General features: G+C 38.7%; 3 protein-coding genes across 6 annotated transcripts; 2 read left to right on the top strand and 1 right to left on the bottom strand.

Annotated features, from left to right (window-relative positions):
- Nucleotides 1–351: 351 nt before the first annotated feature.
- LOC113052255 (tetratricopeptide repeat protein 5-like) lies at nucleotides 352–6707 on the top strand. The gene is made up of 10 exons (XM_026216668.1): nucleotides 352–529; nucleotides 1259–1391; nucleotides 1624–1835; nucleotides 3421–3574; nucleotides 4132–4223; nucleotides 4347–4403; nucleotides 4601–4747; nucleotides 5375–5589; nucleotides 5724–5868; nucleotides 6377–6707. The coding sequence occupies exons 1-10, from the start codon at nucleotides 464–466 to the stop codon at nucleotides 6494–6496; spliced, it is 1341 nt and encodes a 446-aa protein (XP_026072453.1). The 5' UTR covers nucleotides 352–463; the 3' UTR covers nucleotides 6497–6707.
- Nucleotides 6708–6819: 112 nt separating this feature from the next.
- LOC113052256 (E3 ubiquitin-protein ligase CCNB1IP1-like) lies at nucleotides 6820–8862 on the bottom strand. 3 transcript variants are annotated; one of them, XM_026216671.1, is made up of 6 exons: nucleotides 8760–8845; nucleotides 8623–8681; nucleotides 8209–8512; nucleotides 7970–8116; nucleotides 7321–7477; nucleotides 6820–7115 (listed from the first exon to the last, which is right to left on the bottom strand). In XM_026216671.1, the coding sequence occupies exons 3-6, from the start codon at nucleotides 8503–8505 to the stop codon at nucleotides 6961–6963; spliced, it is 756 nt and encodes a 251-aa protein (XP_026072456.1). In that variant the 5' UTR covers nucleotides 8506–8512; nucleotides 8623–8681; nucleotides 8760–8845; the 3' UTR covers nucleotides 6820–6960. The 3 variants fall into 3 exon arrangements, with proteins under 3 accessions (XP_026072456.1, XP_026072454.1, XP_026072455.1); XM_026216669.1 differs by lacking the exon at nucleotides 8623–8681 and having other exon boundaries at nucleotides 8760–8862; XM_026216670.1 differs by having other exon boundaries at nucleotides 8623–8859.
- Nucleotides 8863–12367: 3505 nt separating this feature from the next.
- On the top strand, nucleotides 12368–18802 carry LOC113052251 (sal-like protein 1). 2 transcript variants are annotated; one of them, XM_026216659.1, is made up of 3 exons: nucleotides 12368–12768; nucleotides 14389–17543; nucleotides 17659–18802. In XM_026216659.1, exons 1-3 carry the CDS (start codon nucleotides 12693–12695, stop codon nucleotides 17881–17883), a joined length of 3456 nt encoding a protein of 1151 aa, XP_026072444.1. In that variant the 5' UTR covers nucleotides 12368–12692; the 3' UTR covers nucleotides 17884–18802. The 2 variants fall into 2 exon arrangements, with proteins under 2 accessions (XP_026072444.1, XP_026072445.1); XM_026216660.1 differs by lacking the exon at nucleotides 12368–12768 and adding an exon at nucleotides 13541–13687.
- Nucleotides 18803–20559: the final 1757 nt, after the last annotated feature.

Here is a 20559-nt window from a genome sequence, read left to right as displayed (position 1 = left end):
AAAAAAAAAAATCTTAATCTTACAGATGTTAAATGGATGTTGATACGGGTGTAAAATGTTGAGTAATAATGTATAAAATACCATTTGAGAATATTAATAAACATATGCAAATATTATATATTTATTTATTTATATTTGCCCGTTTATGAGTTTATTTGTATATTGGTTTGAGATAGTTGCATACAAAATTGAGAGGGATAAATATTTGAAAATCACTTTCTTATTTTCCAAACCGGTGCTTTGCTGTGACTTCCTGAAGTAAGTGTAAAAATATTTTAGTTTATAAATAGTAACATAAAATGAATAATATATTCTCAAATGTCCAATATAGTTTCCTTCTACTAAGAGTTTTGTGTCACAATTTATCAAGTAAAAGAAAAAAAAGAAAAAAATCTGTTCGTCTCCTGACCAGTAGGAGGCGCCCAAACACACTCGTCTGTGTTTATTATCACACTTGAGAAAGATGGCCGAGGTTGACAATGATGGGGAGCGGAAAACAACAGACAAAGATGACTTGCACGTGTTAAAGGTTTGAATTGACGCTTTAATTTTGCCTCTGTCTTTTAATAAAAGCTTTAAATGAATAGGCATCCCCGCATTCCGATAATGATGTCGATGAAGGATACTGTACACATGGCTGCACCGCCCGACTATCACTATAACAACTGATGCACTGCAATGTAACAACGGAGAACAAAAAAGTTTTTTTTAAGACAAGCAGCATCTGAATCTCTTTTATTAAACTCTGTGTAGTGCAGTGTAGTCTGATCGTGTTATTCTAACGTGCTTTCCATCATTCTTGGTTGTTTTACCCATCATTCATCTCCCTCTGGAAGAGATGCTTACTGTAGTAACGTTACTGTAAGACCAAAATAAATTGATTTGAGTTCTTCTTTGGAAGAAACATTTGACATAATTGTTAATCTCGTCTTTGATTACAAATACTGTTATGCCACATCTTTACTTAAATGCATGCATATTTTTTATTTTTTTGTAAGTGAAAGCCACAGTCTCTTTAGCTTTTTTTTTAAGCTTTAGCTTTCTGTAATAATCTCTCACGATTTGCTTTCGTTTTATTAAAAATGATTCAATGCAAGTGTGCACTGACTGGGTATATCATTCTGTCTAAGATCTCTATTTGTGTATCAACGGGTGACTATTTTTGGCTGAACTGTTCCTTCAATGCATGAAATCTCTTTGAATTTTTGGAGGAGCTTCAAATGTGCAGTTGTTTAATAATAGCATGTTTCTCTCACAGGAGCTGGTAGATGATCTTTACTCCTTTAGGGACTGTTACTTTGAGACGCACAGTGTTGAAGATGCTGGTAGGAAACAGAATGATGTTGCTCAAGAGATGGCGAAGACACTTAAGAGGCTGGAGGAAAAAGAAGGTGCGCATTATTACTTATTTGTTTTCTACAAATTTCTAGGGCAAATTTTTTTTTAATTTTTAATAAAATATACTCTTGACAAATAATAATAATAAAAAGGTGCTTGAAACAAAGCAAGATTCTTTATTACTGTCTCGGCAACATTAAAAATGTCACATTGGTTTGAAAAACAAAACGTTATTTTCTTATTATGTGTTTGCTAGTATTATACCTCTGGCCTGTCTTTCAACAGACGTGTACAAACACAGTGCCCAGTTCCTGCTGCTATGGGGTCGGTGTCTGAATGTTACTCCAGGGTTTAGTCAGACTGCAGAGGAGTGTCTGTCCCGGGCGGTTAAACTGGAACCGGGTTTGGTTGAGGGCTGGAACACACTGGGAGAGCAGTACTGGAAGAAAAGAGACCTGACAGCGGCCGAGACCTGTTTCACAGGTGCACTACAGCAGGTGAGTCCCAGACCTCGTTTACACTGGCAGATAAATGTGACCAAAATCCGAAATTTTTTTCCTCATATGTGACACAGATCGGATCTGTTATAAAAGCACATGCATTTGGATATTTTGAGATCGGTTTCAGGCCTCACTCATATGTGGAAATAAATGGGATATAAATCAGATATGTGCCAATGCGACTGTAATGTAAACAGGCAGATCGGATTTTCTGAGGCATTGCGTTCTGTATGTCATTAAAACTGCAATGATTTGGTACTTCTCCGACATCATATGTGACCTGTGCTGGCAAAATGAGTGTAAATTAGCATGGGCTATTTTGAGCTACAGGCAAAAAAAAAGTATTTGTACATTTTCTCTGCTAGCTTCTCGCGCTGACTGTCATCCGAAGTGTGTACATATAACAGTGCTTCTTACGATCCCGATAGATACACACATATGCAGAATTACAATATACATTACTGTATAGGACGTCTGTATCAATATCATAATGTTAATCTAACAATAAAAGAAAAGAGGGCCTGACTCGCTGCACTTCATTGAACTGCTTTTGTAGTTTTAATAATGAAATTATTTGTAATGAACACACAAGTTATTTTTACATTTGTTTTTCATACATATCTCCTTCGTCGTTCGCTTGATTTAAACTCCAGATTTACACTTTTTTAACATCTGTTCTTATTTAAAATAGCTGTAATGTGATTATTAATATAGTAATTATCAATAAGTAAAGATGGTGGACTTCACTATCGACTTCAAATGGGTGACTCTTGTCATTTTTTGTCAGTTTCCAACAAATCATAAATAATTTTGATGGTCGCTAATGGATAATTTAATCCCCCCCCCCCCCATTTTTTTCATTAATTGCTCATTTTGTCAGTACATGTCTAATATTATTCTCATTGGTAAGCACATGTGTAGGCGGTAAATGACAACAACACATGCACAATGTTTCAGGTGCTATGGCAAGTGTAATCACATGAATCAGATATGGGTCACAATTGAAAGAACGTGTAAACGGACAGCCAGAAACATTGGATAGAGGCTACAAATCAGAATTGGGCATCAAGACCTCCAGTGTCCTGCAGGAGGCCTTATTATAGCCAAGAACAACTGGTCCCATTGATTGACTGTGCGTACACACTATTACTCAATGTTATGATCACTTATAAAATTACATTTGATTTAATCTTAAATATATTTCATATAAAGTGTTAAGTAAGTTGAATTATAGCTTGAGATGCAAGGTTTTTCAGTATAACAGAGGACATGTACAGTCAGAGTCGGCACCAGCCCATACAACCTTGATAGAAATCCAGAGCCAGGGAGGTGAGGGGGCGCAATGATCTAGTTGGCGTTGGTACTGACACTGTGTGTACAGCTGTGATCAGACAAGAGGTCTGTATAAAAGGTGTTTATTTTGGTGTTGAGGAATTTGTTCTCAGAAGTTATGCATACAAATAATGACAATAACATATAAGCAATAATCCTTGCAATTATTACTGAATGAGACCCAATCTCTTTTATGATGTCTGACTCTTTTGATATTGGATTTCTCACTGATATTGTATTTCTCATCTAGAGTAAGAATAAAGTGTCTCTGAGAAGCCTGTCTATGGTGCTGCGACAGCTGCCACCGCAAGAGGACACTCGGGGGCAGAGCAAACGCATTGTGGAGAGTGTGGAGCTGGCCAGGCAAGCTGTGCAACTCGACGTCACTGATGGGACTTCGTGGTGTGAGTGTATTACACTGCTATTGCAAAAAATAAAATAAAATACATTAGGTGCATTCATTTTGAGCTGTGAAATTGGAGTTAGTTTGGACTTTACAGGGTATTCCGCCCCCTTAAAGGGACAGTTCATCCAAAAATGATGAGTGTCTTTCCAAACTTATATGGCTTACTTTGTTCTGTGGAACATAAAAAAAAAAAAGATATTTTGAAGATAGTTTGTAACCAAATAGTTTAGGTTCCCATTGACTTCCGTTAAATTTTTTTCCATAAAGCAAAACCAATGAGGACTGAAACTGTTTACTAACATTCTTCAAAATATCTTATTTAAGAAAGTCTTACAGGTTTGAAACAACATAAAGGTGTGTAAATCATAACAGCATTTTCCGGTTCAGGTGAACTATCCTTTTAAAGAAAAGTGAAATGTTTTTGCCAGTTGAAGTGAACTCCAAGATATCCAGGCTGTTGATTGGAACACAGCAATTGTTTCCTATCAACATTTCTGAATAAAGACAGAATATGATGTTGGTATATTTCATTTTTCTTTCGGTTTGACCCAACAGATATTTTAGGGAACGCATATATCTCCATGTTTTTCACCAGTGGACAAAACCCACAGCTCTCTCAACAAGCCCTCAGTGCCTACGCACAGGCTGTGAGTATTTCTTCATAACTCTTATTCATGTATCAACTTTCATTTGTTAATATTCATTATATTATTTGGCCAAAACTGGCTGTCATCATCTTGCCTTATAATTTTATTGGTGCATATTAACAGGAGAAAATCGACAAAGCATCCTCAATGAATCCTGACCTCCACTTCAACAGAGCTACGGTAACAATTCTTTCAGTTGCTTTCTCACACACTTTCTCAGACTCAGAAGTTTCTCAGACTCAGACTTGTTCACCAGCAAATATGTCACCGTAAAACCAGCATCATATCCACCTTGTTGCTTATCTAAACTGGAAAACAGCCTGCTTTTGCTCTTCCACTGTGTATGGCAGGCCTAAGAAACTCTTATCTGTCACCAGTTGTTCCAGTATGAAGAGATGTACAGTTCAGCTCTGGATGGATTCAGACGTGCTGCAGCTCTGGATCCTGCCTGGGAAGATGCTCGGGAGAGAGAAAAACAGCTGCTGAATTACCTAGACCAGCTTACAGTGTTAAAAGAGAATAAGGTGAGATAAATGAACAGTGACATTGTAACTTTTACAGTTTACAATGGCACGGAACATGCATTTTCAAATCATTTTATGGGAGTTAAACTACTGACAGCAGAACAGAGAAACATCGCCGAGAGCATGTAGTGAACGTTGAAATGCTCAACTTTATTCAAATGTCATGTGAAAAATGGAAGGTGGCAGCCAAATCCTGTCAGGTGCATTTAATGATGTTTTTTCAGGAGCATTTGAAAATCTGCATTGAACTGGAGTTTCTATTGAATTTATATGAAAATCATATATTTACATGTCTGGTCTCTTTCATTGTCATATTATTTACATGTCTGGTCTCTTTCATTGTCATATTATTTACATGTCTGGTCTTTTTCATTGTCATATTATTTACATGTTTGGACTCTATAAGCAAGTGTATTAAAATGACACATCTTGATTTTTGGGCATTCTGAAAAAAACACTTCCATCTATCCAACAGTAATAGTGTGTATATATGAAGATTAAGTTGGAAAACAATTTGATAAAACATGTAGCTGTAGGTTGTTTCCAGGAGATGGCAGTGGAGTACAGTCAAAACAGTATTCTGGAGGTCCGTATGGAACCACATGAACCTCACTCTCTGTGTTTTAGGGGAAAGTAAAATCTCGGCGTCTTCGTCACATGCTCTCCTCCCTCAGCTCCTCCACTTTGGGCCCATGCTCCTCCCCTCAGTTCCGGTCTCCCTCAGGCCGCGTGGGGAGCCTTGAACCCCGCAGCTTATCTGCTCTCACTCACGGCCACAACGGCGGGGTGGCAGCACTAGGAAAAGTGGTCTTCAGTCTGGCCTCAGAGGGCCGTATGGCCTTGTGAGTTTAAATGCCTCTGTCACATTAACACCCTCTACAAATATTTACTAGACATTTACTAACTAAACTATTACTGGATATAGCTAAATGTCTGCTGAGTGATTTTTTTTGTTTTTTTGTTGTTGTTCTTTCAGCACATTTGGCATGGTGGACAGTGAAGAGACCTGTTGTGTAGTAATGGTGTATAATACAGCAGACAGCTGGGGTGTTTTAATAGGGGATACTGTAGTCATTCCTGAACCACAGGTTAAACGGCACAGCGTAACGCACAAAGATAAGGTATGTGTTCAAAACTTTCCATTATATTTTATAGTTTAAATCTCCACTTACACTACCCTTCCAAATGTTGAGGTCGATAAGATTTAAAAAAATGTCTTTAATGTCGCATGATCCTTTAGAAATCATTCTAATATACTGATTTGAAAACATTTCTTATCATTATCAATGTTGAAAACCATTTTGCTGCTTAATATATTGTGGAAATATGATACTTTTTTTTCTCTAGAATTCTTTGGTGAATAGAAAGTGAAATGGAAGAAAATTTTGATCCTTTTAATGCATCCTTGCCGAATAAAATTATTAAATTCTTTAAAAAATATATATGCTTATTGACCTTAAACTTTTGAACAGTTAGTGTACATATTTACACAAGCAAGATTTCAACAAGTTTGCAGCCATTATCTGTGGCCACAGATGTAATAACCAAATTATAAATGTATCTTATTTTTTGTATTACAATAGCTGTAACAAATACTGATGTCTGTTTCTTCTTTGCTATTCCCTGTAGTCATATGACTTCCGAAGTATACGTGTGGACTCTCCCTTGCTCCTTATAGTCAATGGGAAAAGACAGGTGATGAAAAGCCAAAGTGCAGCCTTCGTTACTTACAAACCTCAAAGTGAATGAAAACTCTAGAGAGGACACACGGTGAGAGCATTGAGAGCAATGAGGGTAGTGTTTTTCCAGTTTGTATATATTTAGTTCTGTTCCTGTTTCTGTGGACGGGAAAACTCTGTACATATATATATTTTTTCCTCTTGTTGATGGGCATCATTGTTAAGATTGTACTGTGGTCTGTTTCATATTTGGGTTGTGAAAATAAAAAAATGAAATCCCAGTCTTACTCTAATCAGTTTGGCAGTTCCTACAGGAAATTCATACGGGGTAATTCATATAGGGTTTTTCACATTTTTTAATTATGAATTATTTCCCAAAGCAAGGTCATTTACATTACTGGAAACATGTTGGGAGTATTTGCTGTATAACACCTTCTTTAAACTGTGTAACAGCTTTATCAGTAAATAAAGCAATTGAAAAAAGAAAAACAAAGAAATAAACAAAAAAGCATCCTAGTGAAACTTAAATCATACTTAGTTTTTCTTGATAAAAGTCTGGGTTCTGTCTCGGGTGGGTGTGCTGAACTGGAAGAAAGTTTTAGTGTTTTCTGGCCCCAGTGAGAAGAACCTGTCCCCTTCTGATCCCAGGAATGAAGGACTGCTATGAGGAGAGCGTGGTTTGACCAAACCTGATGACAATAAATTGCAATGATTTTCATACACTACTATGCTTTACAACAGTCAATCACGTCTGAACAGTGTTAGTCTCAGTGGGATAAAGAACTCTGGACATGATTTTATTTATGTAGGTTTAAAAGTAGACAACTACAATAATTAGTTTAAATAAGGAACCATTATATTTGTTTCTAACTAATGCCTTTTTTTTCACCTGACCTGTAGTAAAAGAGTGGGAAATGGGATCTTTCTCCCTCGTTCCCAGCGTATGCATCCGTACTGAGTCGAGAAGTCCCTGCAGCTTCTGATATTGCCTATTTTGTTCATTCAGTCGCTCCAAAACCTCACTGTACTTCCGCTTATATTCTTCCAACACCTGCAGAATGTAAAAGTTGAAGATGAGGACACTGATAGCTGTTAAAAGAAATACAAAAAAAGCATCCCTCTCATGCATCTATATATATACAGTACCAACTATAACCAATAATTTGATAACTTGATTGCATGTTTCTTGTGATATTAAACTTCTGAGCTAAAGTCACTCAATTGCTTCAAGGCTTGAAATCACAAATAATTATTATTATAATTTTTCTTGGGATGGTGAAATTGATGAGTTGTGATATTATCAAATAACTTTTCTTATCATCAAAAAAGTTGTGCTGTTTAATTTTTGCGTGGAAAGCGTGATACTTTTTTAATGAAAGGAATGTAATGTAAATGTTGAAGAACCAACAATATGTTTCGTCTTCCATTTCTTCTTGTCATTTCATCTTTTATTTCTATTATTCAAAATTTTAGAAAGAAGTTATTTTGACAGTTACTGTGCGTGAACTGCAAGTGTGGGCATTGGTTTGATCGTGTTTGAGACCTTTTTCAAGGATGCGATCTCCCCTCTTAATGCATTTAACTCTAGCTCTTTGCTCTGGTTCTGCTGGATCATAAACTTCTCCATCTGAAGCACTTGTCCCCCAGCCCTGGACAAACTGTACTCCATCAGCAACCGCTCCTGGTTTACCTGAAAATAACCACAAGCAAAAGTGAAAAAGGCAAGGTGCATCAATCCCAACTTTTTCTGTTTATGGAACTGCAACCCTGCAGACATCAAACCTGGTAGGTCCAGAAGTCTAGCGCTTTATGACTGATTTCCAAAACAGTTTCAGGCCGTAATCCGACCAAAACCATAGCCTTGTATTGCTCTGAGGGTGCCAGCTCGGTTCTAAGAACGTCCAGTTTGCCCGAGAGCATGGAGGAGCACGCGGGGCAGATGGCAGGTGTGCGGCTGAACTCCTCTGAACCGTGTTGATCACAGAAGGCGTGAGAGCAGGCCGTGACCCACGCAAACCCACTCAACTTTGCCCGGCAGTTATGCGAATTACACAGCAAGGTGAATTTAGGTGCAGACATTGCGGTTCTTATGGAAGGAAACAGAAATATTTTGTTCCTCAGTAACGTTATATGAATGCTGTTTTACTGGTTAAGCTAACGGAAAAATGATAAAAAAAGGATATGTTCGCGCTTTACGTTTAAGCTGGCAAAGCGCGGGAAAAGTGTTCCAAAGCTTCAATATTTCTGTTCGAATACTAAATCAAAGAAAAGCGGTTATAAAATATACATATCCCTTTTCGCAAGTATGAAGCTTTACAAACTGGATAGTTTACCGGAAAGTTGCGGGTGTGTTGCTCATTATTTACAGTCAGTCACCGATAAGTTCACCGCGTGGGCTTTAACCTCCTGAGACCCAGAAAGAAAAAAAAAGTTTTGTGATTTTTTTCCCCGCATGTCATTAACGTACATTGTTGAGAGCATTCGATTTATTATTATTTAAAAAAAATAATGACAATTTTGGGAACATTTTATTTTATTCATATGTTATGTTAGAATGTACAAAAACAAATTATTTAAAAATATATATATTTAGGATTAGGTAACGTTAATAGGTTTCAGAACGTTGTATAACGATGACTTCTCAACTAATTTTAAGAAAGATGTAACAATAATTTGATATAGCCTATCATGTCTTTATGCAGGATGTGTGAAAAATTGCAATAAATGGGTTTTCCCACTGTATACAATGTAACTATACACTGTATCTAATTTGAATATTAATGTGTTCTTGGGGCAACATGCAATGAAAAAAGAAGTGTAATGATGGGAGTAACAATTGGCAATATTTTCATAATAATATCTAATATTTCATAAGGATATTTTAATATAATTTATTTCCCTCTTCATTTGAACATTTATGATGCACTTTCAATAACACTTTTCTTTTCCTCAAGACCAACAGAAACATTCATAAACAGTGTTGGGCTAATTATACAAAGAATGTCATATATTAACCATTACTAGTTAGGCCTACTCCTTTCAAAAGTAATATTGTTACTATACGTATTACTTTCTAGAAACAGTAATTAGTTACACTACTAGTTACTTTTCTTCTCGCCCCACAGAAGTTGTAACTGTGTACCTTCCACATGACATTCTTCTAGAATGTTACTAACAACACATTTCTGCCTCATCATTTGACCAAAATGCATTGGATCGTAGTCAGAATTTATTACCAGATTTAATACTGACTGATTCAAGTAGAAATGTTGTATTAATATCATTAATTATCACGTGTATCTTAAAGCTAATTGTAATTTCTCCATTACCCATATAAGACTCTATTTCATTATGTTTTTTATCAAATCACATTTGTAAGAAACTGTTTATTTTAAAGGATTTTTGATTTTAGCAATATATAGTATTTTAATAGTATAGTATAGTTAAAGTACCACATGCTGATTGGATGGATGTGGGTGGGATGTAATGCCAGGTTAAAGTAAAGGCACAACTTAAACAACAGTGTTCAGATCATTTTTTTCCTGACAAAATCAATATGCAATATTTCTATCTACTGAATGTAAGCTTTTCCATATTCCATGCTTAAATCAGTCGGGTTGAGGCATCAAAAGTAACTAAGCTGTTTTATGGATGTAACTGTAATATTACTGAAATCTTATTAGTAATTAGTTACACAACAAGTAATATTATTACTGTTACTATTGCCCAACACTGGTCATAAATAATGTTTACGTACTCAGAGGAAGAATAATAAGAAAAAATTCGAAAAAAATATGTTCATTGGTCAAGTAAGTTGCACTTAATAAAATATGGTTTTGTTTAGGAAACATATTTCATGATACATGGTTATCCCATATGTGTTACACACTATTCAAAATGATGTTTTTAAAATAAGTCTTTTTTTGGTCACTAAGACTGAATTTATTTGAAAAGTACTGAATAGAACAGTAATACTGTGAAATATTATTAAAATGTATAATGTAATTTATCCCTGCGATGGCAATGCTGACTTTTCAAAAGCCATTACATATGCTCAATCAATTTAGAAAATAAAAGAAAGTAAGCATTTATTAGAATTTTCTGTAACAATGTACAAGTCATTGCTGTCACTTCAATGTAATGCATCCATATTACTGATCTTACTAACCCAGACCTTTTGAACTAAAATGTATTGTAGTTTTTATTTTTCTAGTCCAATGATTGTTCAAAATGCATTAAATATGCTGAAAGCGATCACACTGATTGTTTCCTGAAACACTAGTCTCCTCCAGCATATCTCTATAGCCAAAATACATCAAAGGCATTCTCAGAAGAGAAACTACAAATACAGCATTTCTCCAAAGTGTAAAGTGCATCAACCGGGCATGAGAAAGGTATTAGTCTTGACCACTGATCTAATGACCTTTTTCTGACTTTTTTCCTCATTTTTTCCTATATATATCCCTATTTTGGCATTGTTTAGATTGACTAACCCAAAATTATAAGCAAACACATATATTTGCAAAATGGCACCTCCTCTGAAGAGCAGTAACGCGAATCATTCAATGTTCTGTCTGATTTGATTTTGAACAAGATGATATTTTTAGTTGTAGGAATCAAGCAATGCAAATTCTTAATTTTAATGTTTAGGAAAAAATACAAAAGAATACAAATCAGCCTACATTCTGTCCACCCAACCAAGCATATTTCCCCAATCAAAATCAGACAAATGTAGAGTAAACCATTCCAAACTGGTAACAGTGATGAGTACTGTATATAACAACAAATTAACAAGTAGAAAACAGAAGCAATGCAACAGATGCATGCGAGCAATAATGGTTTTACTGTAGCCTATACTAACTGTCTCTATTTCTTTTTGAACTATTGGTTTGCCTTAAGCATACAGTATAGCCTAATATTATTGTAAGTATTTTTATCTGCATGAACAAACATACTCAAGTATAAGAAAAAAACTGCCTAATGGTCAGTGGACAGCTTGGCCTTAAATGAGACACGGTGCAGGTCAGCTGCATGTTTTTGATACATCTAATTAAAAATGGCTTTTCACTTCATCCCTCCTCCACGTGGTGTATGGGAACAGAGGCGGGGGTGAAAGGGGGGCATTGTGCGGAGAGGCAATGGATCCTGGGGGTGAGAGAGAAAGAGATGCCCACTCAACTGTGTCCAGGTCGCCTTTGTTGGAAATTCCCTTCCTATTCAATGCATTTTAAATAGAGCTCCGAATATTCGGACGCACCGACAAAGTGAGCGATCCGCAGGGGGTCTTTACTCCAGCAGCCCGTGCAGTTAGTCTATAAGCTGCTTGACGTATTATCACATCCCATCACCTCCCTCAAGTTAAGTTATTTTTTGCTTTCATAGCATTTTTTTTTTTTTTTTTTTCAACAAAACTTTAACATCTGGTGCATTTTTTACAAAGACGATCTTCCACTATCTCTTTCAATATAAGCTACTTTTATAAGCTACTTTATATTTGTCCATCCTTCTAGGTAACCCGATAACATTTACAGTATTTTTTTAACCTTCCTGTGAATCAGATGATTTGCAATGAAGCCCATTGAGATTTCACATAAATCTTGATAGACCTGCCAATACAAAAGCTCTCAAAATCTTCTCAAATCTCACTGGGCGCAGTAAATGAAGTGTAGTTATTAAGTTGTTTAAACAGACAGATGTCAGAATCCTGAGGGGTATAAACTTTTTTTTTTGCATACATTACAAGCATATGTTTAAATATAAAAAGGCACGGAATTTCGTTTTGACTCATATTGGTATATAACTCAGTTGTCTAAATTACTAGAGAGCTGCTATTAGCATTAAGAGAAACGCAAAAGAGGGAGAACGAAAGAAAAAGAGACGGTGTTCCGCGCCATTGAAATGCAAATGTCAGAACAAGGAGAGATTGTATTTGTGTGTGTGTGTCTTTGGAGAGGAGAGGAGAGGGGGGTCCGCAGAGTGGACAAGTTTGAGAAAGAAGGGACTTGTTGAGGAAAAACAGCCACACGCACTCGCCAGTTCACACAGCAACAGCGAACGACGCCATGGTTAGCTTCAGCAGCCCACACAAATTTTAAGTTTATTTTTTTATCAACTCTTTCAACAGAAGCCGATGTTGTCTTAACGCGTTCTGCAAGGTGGATTATTAGGAACAAAGGAGTTCGATACTCAGTTACTCAATACCGATCTTATAATTTGGGTTGCGAAGTTGATTGATGTCCGTAACTCTCCCCGTCTGCTCGTGAATCATGTCACGCCGGAAACAGAAACGGCCCCAGCAGCTCGTTAACGCGGACCCCGGTGGCACGCGCTTGATGCCGCAAGGTGAGAAAATCAATCCTTTGTTAATTATTTGTTACCCTGGCTTGGACCAATTGATAGTGATGCTATATATATATATATAAACAACGACTGTTATACATGCGACTGGTTAATTAAAATGTTTTTGCATAACTAGTTTTAGTTTACCAAGAGCACCTGTTATCTAAATAATAATGTTGTATACTTTTTTTCTTTATCGCTAAAAATAGGAACTCTTTATCACCTGAAGAATTATGATACAGGTTAAAATACGCTTGTGAGTTTGGCCCTCAGTGAGTCATTGTTTAAGAGCAGCAGCACACATCTCGCATTTCAGCCATGACCTGACTTTTTAAAAATAAGTAGTTTACTGACATTTCCCACTTAAAATGACTGCTATATGTGTTATATTGAAAAAAGGTTCTTGAAGACAAGTTGGTCTAAAGCTGTTCAGCCGTATGGCTGGTCATTATATTTTACGTTAATCACTCAGGGGCCATAACATATTAGCTTTTCACTAATGCCAATCCTCCAAGAGACTTGCAGCATAGTCAGTTTGATTGCTGGGGGTCTTTTATACATTTAGAGGAGTCTCCTATTCAGTGTGAATAAGGTGTAGGCAAGGGGGAAGGGACGTAGGGGGTGTTTGGGTAAAGATTAATCTCTTCTCACTCTATTCTCTGCCTTTTCCCTTATTCTCTCTCTCATGTTTCCATGTGCTCCTCTTTTCTGCTCCCACCGTGTTCCCCCCCCCCTTCCCACTCCCTTGCCTCTATTCACTTTGTACCTCTGCTCAGTTGGGGGTTCCACTGTTAGAATACAGAGAAGAGAAAGAATGCACCATTGCATGTATGCATGCATGGATGGAAGACAAATGTAGCTAAGGAATCTTAAAGATACAACACCTTTGTGATTCGATTCCTATAGCCATTGGCAAGAACAGGTAGGAAGTTTTAAAGGTATTTTTTAGGGTTGAGTGTTTCTGGTGCCTTTCAGCAGATCTGATTTGACAGGTCTGTGTACAGTCATTTTTGGTATCAGTATGCCAGAGAATGGAAATAGTTAATCTGTCAGTCAACCCACTATTTTCCCAACCCCCTTCTTCTAGTTATTTTTCTGCGCTCAAGATTCTAAAAGAATTTGACCTTAGAGCTCATGAAGTTATGTCATCTAGCCAATCAGAGCGCAAGGACATTGCCCAAAACCCTTTCTATGCCCTGACCTCTGACCCTGCATGGGGTCAGGGGGGAAGGGTGAATAGAGAGATGAAAGATGTAGTTGATGGACAGAGGGTTGGGTTAAGAGGGGTTATGGGTTGTTGTGGTGATATCTATTGTCCTCTAAAAATCATTGCAATAGCTGCAAGCTGGTTAGTGAGTAGTGGCAAAAGTGAGGACAGAAGATGTGAGTATGGTATATGAAGTTTGTGATTTAAGGGTAAAAGATCATTAAGAATGTGTTTACACAGGAGTTAGCCTTAATAGCAAGGCTTTCTCATAACTCGTTCTTATAGAACTCTGTTAAAACTATTAATATATTGAATTATGAAATTATGAAACAATGCTACAACATTATGTTTTCAAATACTTTTCATTGTCTGATGAATCAATGCTATATAATTATTAACCCTATTTGTTTCCCCAGATGACCAGCTACCAATGAAATCTCCATCGACCTCTCTTGCCTCTGAAGCTACCTCGTCATCTTCCTCTTCCTCTCCTACATCCCTTCAGGACTGTCAGCCTCCTTTGGCCCCAAGACCATCTCCTGGTGGCCTTCATGCCCCCTCGCTCCCCAATGAAAGCTCATCTCCTCCCCACTGGCCAAATCACATTGCCTCATATTCTACATCTCTGCCTAATGCACACTCATCTCTTTCTCCAGACTTCCCACATCCTTCCCTGTCCTCTCAGACCCACTCTCCTCCCCCTAGCCAGCAGAAATCCACTCATATTCCATCTCATCAGGCCCACTCCACTGTGATGTCCCCACCAATGGGTATTTCTGCCACCACCACTACCTCCTCTTCCTCATCTTTATCCTCTTCATCATCAATGGGTGCTCCCCCACATCAAGGAAGTCCTAGTCCCATCCACCAAACTCCTTCATCACCTTCAGAGCAACTCCAAGTGCCTCCGACCCTCGCTGTACTATTAGAGGAACTTAGGGTCCTGCAGCAAAGACAGATTCACCAAATGCAGATTACAGAAGAAATCTGCAGGCAGGTGCTGCGCCTAGGTGGAATGGTTAGTGCCCAAGATGCACCTCAGGGATCTGTGGAGGGTCAACAGAGTGATGCAGGCTCTAGCTCCCCACCTAATACTGTCTCCGGTGCCTCTTTAATTACCCAAGCTCCTACAACCAAGTCTAACATATTTCTCACAAATGGAACCAGAACTCCTTATTCCACAACTTCATCCTCAACATCTTCCTCATCCTTAGTCACCTCTTCAGCCTCTGTGCACCCCCTCTCTCTAACGCTAGGACTTCCACCTCGCTACCTCAATGAAAAGTCTCCCAACACCTCCATCAGTCATGGCAATGGTATGAATTTCCCAGCTCCTCCCTTGCCAACGGTCAGCCTCTCCCATGACCAGCTATTTCTCAGTTCCACTGTTAGTACATCAAATGGATCTTCAAGCTCCTCTTCAGGCCGCCAGCAGCACACCTGCAGGTTCTGTGGGAAGGTTCTAAGCAGTGACTCCTCACTACAGATCCATCTGAGATCGCACACCGGTGAGCGTCCATACCAATGTCCAGTCTGCCTTAGTCGTTTCACTACCCGCGGCAATCTCAAAGCCCACTTCCTTCGTCACCGTGAGCAAAATCCTGAGCTGTCACTCTCTCTCTTGCCACCTGCTCTGTCTGAGCAGAGCCAATCAGGATCTGGCTCAGGGCCATCACAGAGGCGCAGAAAACGTCGAGCAGAGGATGAGGAGACATTTGGGGTTAAAGGTAGTGTAGGTGTGCCAGATAGTTTAGCTCTTGGTTTCCTGTCTGGGTCATCTCATCCATCTCCCTCCTCCCTTCCGTTACCACCCAGTGTTGATCTGGCCCTGCTTTCCACTGCCCACTCTTTGCTACAGCTCAACCGAGCCTCAGCTGCAGCTGCTGCCTCTGTTTCCACTAGTGTGCAGTCATCATCTTCATCCATCACCTCTTCTGCTATGACTGGCCAATTCAAGGGTGCAAAGCAGCAGAGGTTTGATGAGAATACACCACCACACTCTACTTTACACCCTGGTTCTCCATATTCCCAGCTGGCACACCTTCCGAAGATTCTCTTCCCATCAGGTCCCTCTGCCCACCATCCTAGCCTTGCCCTTCTTCGCCCTCCTCACCTCCCTTCCCCTCACCTCTCACTTACTTTCCCTTTCTCATCATACCCCAAACCTCAAAACTCCTCTCCTACATCCTCCTCTCCTTCCTCATCCTCTGTCACCTCTGACACCTCAAAGCTGCAAAGACTGGCACAAAAGTTAGAGAAGATGCCCCTCCCTAAAAGCACCAATGAAGGCCATGCTCACACTAATGACATATCCACCACCTCAAGTGCTAATGCTATCTCAGCTTACAGGAGGGAGATGATGGCGGCCTTAGGGCTGAATCCGAGTCCCAGCAGTGAGCCAGCCAGCCAGGAGCTCCAAGGGTCAACTGCCTCCTCTTTGGTTCCTAATCAGTGTGGGGTGTGCCTCCGTGTCCTTAGCTGCCCAAGGGCATTACGTCTCCACCAGGCCACTCACTTGGGTGAACGTCCATTCCCCTGCAAACTCTGTGGCCGCTCCTTCTCCACAAAGGGAAGTCTAAGGGCTCATCTAGCCACACACAGAGCACGTCCAGCCAATGCACGTGGACAGAATTCATGCCCGCTCTGTCAACGCAAGTTTACCAATGCCGTGGTACTGCAGCATCACATTCGGATGCATCTGGGGGGCCAGTTGCCTCCAGAAGGTAATGGGGACCTGCAGTCAGAAGAAGACCCTGGTCATATGGATGGAATTACTTTACCCAAAAACCTTCAGTCTTTTCCTCTAAATATGAGCATGTCTTCCTCGGCCAGCTTACTGGAGTCTGAGGCTAGCCTAAAAGATGCGACATCAGGTGATGCAGATCAGCTCATGGAGTCAGATCAAGATCCTTATGACAACACACCTGAGACTAGTCCAGCTGTCACCCTGGAGAAGGAGGACCTGTTAGGAGAAAATAGCCCAGCTGACAATTCAGTTCCAGCAGATGAAAACCATTATGGCACAGTCCATCACAGCAAATCTCCAATTGTCAGTGGCTCTGCAGAAGAGGATGAAGAAACGCCATTATCTCTCTGTACCCGGACCAACTCCCAGGACACCTTATTTGATAAAAAATGGCTCAATGGAACTTCACATCAATCAGTGATCACCGGGCCAAACCCTAATTTAAACTCTGAAGCTCTAAGTCTATCACCTGCCCTCACTCCACCCTCCAGCACAGGGTTGTCCACTGATTCAAAATCGGACCAAAGTAGCAAGCAGACAACACTTCATGTGAATGGAATAGACCGTGTTCTTGATCCCAGTGATGGTGACTCTCACCCAGCCATAGAAAATGATTCTTTGCACATTCCAGACAGAGCCGTGGAGCAGAAGGTGAAAGCTGAGGATGCACAAGAGTCTGCAGAAGAGGATCAAAGAAAAGATAGAGAAAAGAGTGAAGGGACATCATCAGAGACTCTTGTAGCCCCTCCACAGCCACAGCGCTCAGAGAAACCTTACAGCTGCACAGAGTGTGGAAAAGAGTATGCTAGCCGCAGTGGACTGAAGGTACATAGATTAATGTACTACTTTACATGTTTATATCTTTGAAATATTCATTAACTACCCATGATATTGTGTTTACATTAGAAACATGACTTCTAATTTTTGTGTGTTTCAACAGGGGCATATGAAAATCCACAGCGGAAGTATGAATCAGGTGGCCAGTAGCACATCCTCACAGTCCTTTGAGGGAATAGCTGTGGAGCGTACAGAGGAGTCAACCCATCGGAAACTGAGAGGAGAAGATGCTAAAAACAAGTCAGAGGAAAGTACAGATAAATTGTCCTTGACTGCGCATCCGGTGTCTACCACTGACAGAGATGACAGACCTGAAGACACTGCTTAAAAGAATGTGATTAGTTAGGTTTTAGCACTATCCTTGTTTACTGATTTCTATGACAACCTTTTTCAGCTTTGTGGTTAGCAGTAGTTTATAATTGTTTGATATTGTAGAATATCAGTAAATCAGTCCATATGTAATAGTAGTGCCTTTTCATGAAGACAGTTAAATCATATTGATAAAGACTTCGTAAGTCTTTCGACTTCAAATTTCAGGATGCACAGAAATTGGATCTTGAAAAGAGTATTTGTGTATAACAAATGACGAGCAAATTAATTATCTGTCTAAGTGCAATTTCAGAAATCAATTTGGAACTCCAGGATATACATAAAAAATAGTTGTTAAACATTTAAAATATATATATTTTCATGCAAACTCTAGGAAAAAAGGGACTGACTTGTGTGAAATAAGAGAGGATTGTAGGGATCATACCAAAACTGATCAACTGATGTGCAGCTGAATGTAAATATCAATTTTGTTTCATGTACCCTGTTTTTATCTTCTTTCATGCTGCTGTACTTTGTAGGTATTTCTCTAAATAGCTGCACTATATCTGTGACTGCTGAACTCTTATTGACAAGGGGGGTTTATGTTGACAATGATGGGATTGTATTGCTGAGAGGGTCAGATTTACTTTCTGCACAAAGCCTGTTCTTCAGCTTTCTTGATTTTAAAAGCTCCACTGATTTGTTATTATTAAGGAATTTTATTTGATTATGAAAAACAGCAAATCAGATCAGTTCTGATGATGGTACAGAGGAGCAATTGCTATAGATTTAAGCTTTCAATATTTTTGTAATCTTGAAGGTTGAAGCAACTTTGTTGGCCCTGTTGAGCTCTATCAAGTTTTGTGTTGTAATTTCCATGGATGTAATTTGGTCCTAACTTGTCAAAAAGAGAAATAAAGTCAAAATGAATGTCTCAAGATTTGAGTTTTGACTTTTTTTTAATGTATGTGCATTATTGTAATTGAACTGAACACAAAACTGCCACCTGTTAAGCTATTTTCAGCATCCAATGAGGCTTTTTTGTTCTTGTTCCATAAGGCACTTTGTTTTTTATCAATTGCCCCCCCCCCATTTAAAAAAAGTGTGCTTCCTTTAATGTTTTAGTTTCCCAGCTTGATGGTGTGCATGTTGATGGCCGTATGTGTGTATGTTGTGTGTGTGTGTGTGTGTGTGTGTTTGTTCACACACACATACACACACACACACACTTGTGTAATGCAATTGAGTGTGCAGCTGTACAGACTTCACTCCCTCCCCTCAAACACCCTCTTGCTTTCTATGTCATGCTCTCTTTCATATGCTCGCTCTTTCATTTTCTCTTTCATTCTTTGCCTCTTTCACTCCCCCCCCCCTTCCCTGTGTAATGCGGCTGACACACAGGAAGCTCTAATCCTCGCACAATGTCCCCCCTCATCCCCCCTGAGCGTCTCTGCGCGGGATGAAGGGGAGGTGGAGACCGACCCGGCCAGCTGTCCCTAAAATGGCTCCTAATCCTGCCTCTGCCAGACCCTTGAAACCATGACAACCTGTAACCAAGGAGAGAAATTTTGAGGTTGAGAGGGAGACGAACAATGAGCCAGAAACAAGGCATGTGGTAGAAGTTTGTCGACATGCATTCAGGAAGAGATGAAGACATGTCTCAATCAAAAATAAGGAAATCTTCAAGAGACAATGCCAAAAAATATGCCAAAATGTAGCATCTTAAGAGGTCAAAAGAGCATCAAGACATGATGAATGTTTCTGCACTGAGTTGTCAAAGATCTTTAAAAGGTGAATTTGAAATCAGTGGATGTAAAGCTTTTTTCCATCTAGGCTCGGCACTTCAGGTGGTTCATAAACCAATAACCCCACAGTTTATTTATGTTTACTTTTACGATGTTAATTCAGACTCTTTTTTTTTAAGGGAGTTTAGTAAATATCTAGTCAAAAACAAGTTCCAAAAATAAATACTAGAAGACAAAAATCTGATTGCAATAATAAAAAAGATAACATCTGAAGTACTAAAGTAGTAGTAAAACAGCTGCCATTGGAAAGCGCTTCCTTTGCAAGTCAGAAAAAATGGATGTGGTGTAACATCCTATTTTGACCACACGGTGGCGACACATACACAGGTGTGTACTGTAAATAATCCAGTCATTTAGAGAGTTACAGAATACTATATTGTATATTTGAGTAGAATTACAACATTCATAAGGCAAGCTGTCTGAAATGCAAGCCAATACTAAACTGTTTGAAAGGGATTTTACTTTCGAACATCTCCAAAGCAAAAGCTATAAACTGTAATATCTTACTTCATTAGTCTTTTTTCACTCATGAAGATGACTTCGGGGCTAGTTTTCACATTATTTCTCAGGATATATTTTTATTACTATTTGTAAGTATATTATCAGAGATGTCCAGTTGTTTATTGAATACACTGAATTCATATAAATGTATATATAAATTATTTAAAAAAATAATATGACAAAAGTACATAAAATTACTTAATATTTAAAAGTAAAAAAAAACTAATTCAAAATGTATACTATATCTACATTAACATTTAGTCATTTTAGCAGACACTATTATCCAGAGTGACCTACAAATTAGGACAATGGAAGCAATCAAAATCAGCCACAAAGCAATGATATGCAAGTGCTAAAACAAGTCTCAATTAGCTTAATGCGGTTAATTT

Source organism: Carassius auratus, chromosome 32, assembly GCF_003368295.1.
Source record: "Carassius auratus strain Wakin chromosome 32, ASM336829v1, whole genome shotgun sequence".
NCBI lineage: Eukaryota > Metazoa > Chordata > Actinopteri > Cypriniformes > Cyprinidae > Carassius > Carassius auratus.
This window is presented reverse-complemented; position numbering and strand designations above follow the sequence as displayed.

Coding starts and splice junctions, on each gene's coding strand:
- LOC113052251 (XM_026216659.1), top strand. CDS start 12,693: ATGTCACGCCGGAAACAGAAACGGCCCCAGCAGCTCGTTAACGCGGAC. Junction 12,769..14,388: donor CACGCGCTTGATGCCGCAAG/GTGAGAAAATCA, acceptor TTGTTTCCCCAG/ATGACCAGCTACCAATGAAA. Junction 17,544..17,658: donor CTAGCCGCAGTGGACTGAAG/GTACATAGATTA, acceptor GTGTTTCAACAG/GGGCATATGAAAATCCACAG.
- LOC113052256 (XM_026216669.1), bottom strand. CDS start 8,785: ATGAGCAACACACCCGCAACTTTCCG. Junction 8,513..8,759: donor AACACACCCGCAACTTTCCG/GTAAACTATCCA, acceptor TCCTTCCATAAG/AACCGCAATGTCTGCACCTA. Junction 7,478..7,969: donor AGATCGCATCCTTGAAAAAG/GTCTCAAACACG, acceptor TACATTCTGCAG/GTGTTGGAAGAATATAAGCG.
- LOC113052255 (XM_026216668.1), top strand. CDS start 464: ATGGCCGAGGTTGACAATGATGGGGAGCGGAAAACAACAGACAAAGAT. Junction 530..1,258: donor ATGACTTGCACGTGTTAAAG/GTTTGAATTGAC, acceptor TTTCTCTCACAG/GAGCTGGTAGATGATCTTTA. Junction 1,836..3,420: donor TCACAGGTGCACTACAGCAG/GTGAGTCCCAGA, acceptor TTTCTCATCTAG/AGTAAGAATAAAGTGTCTCT.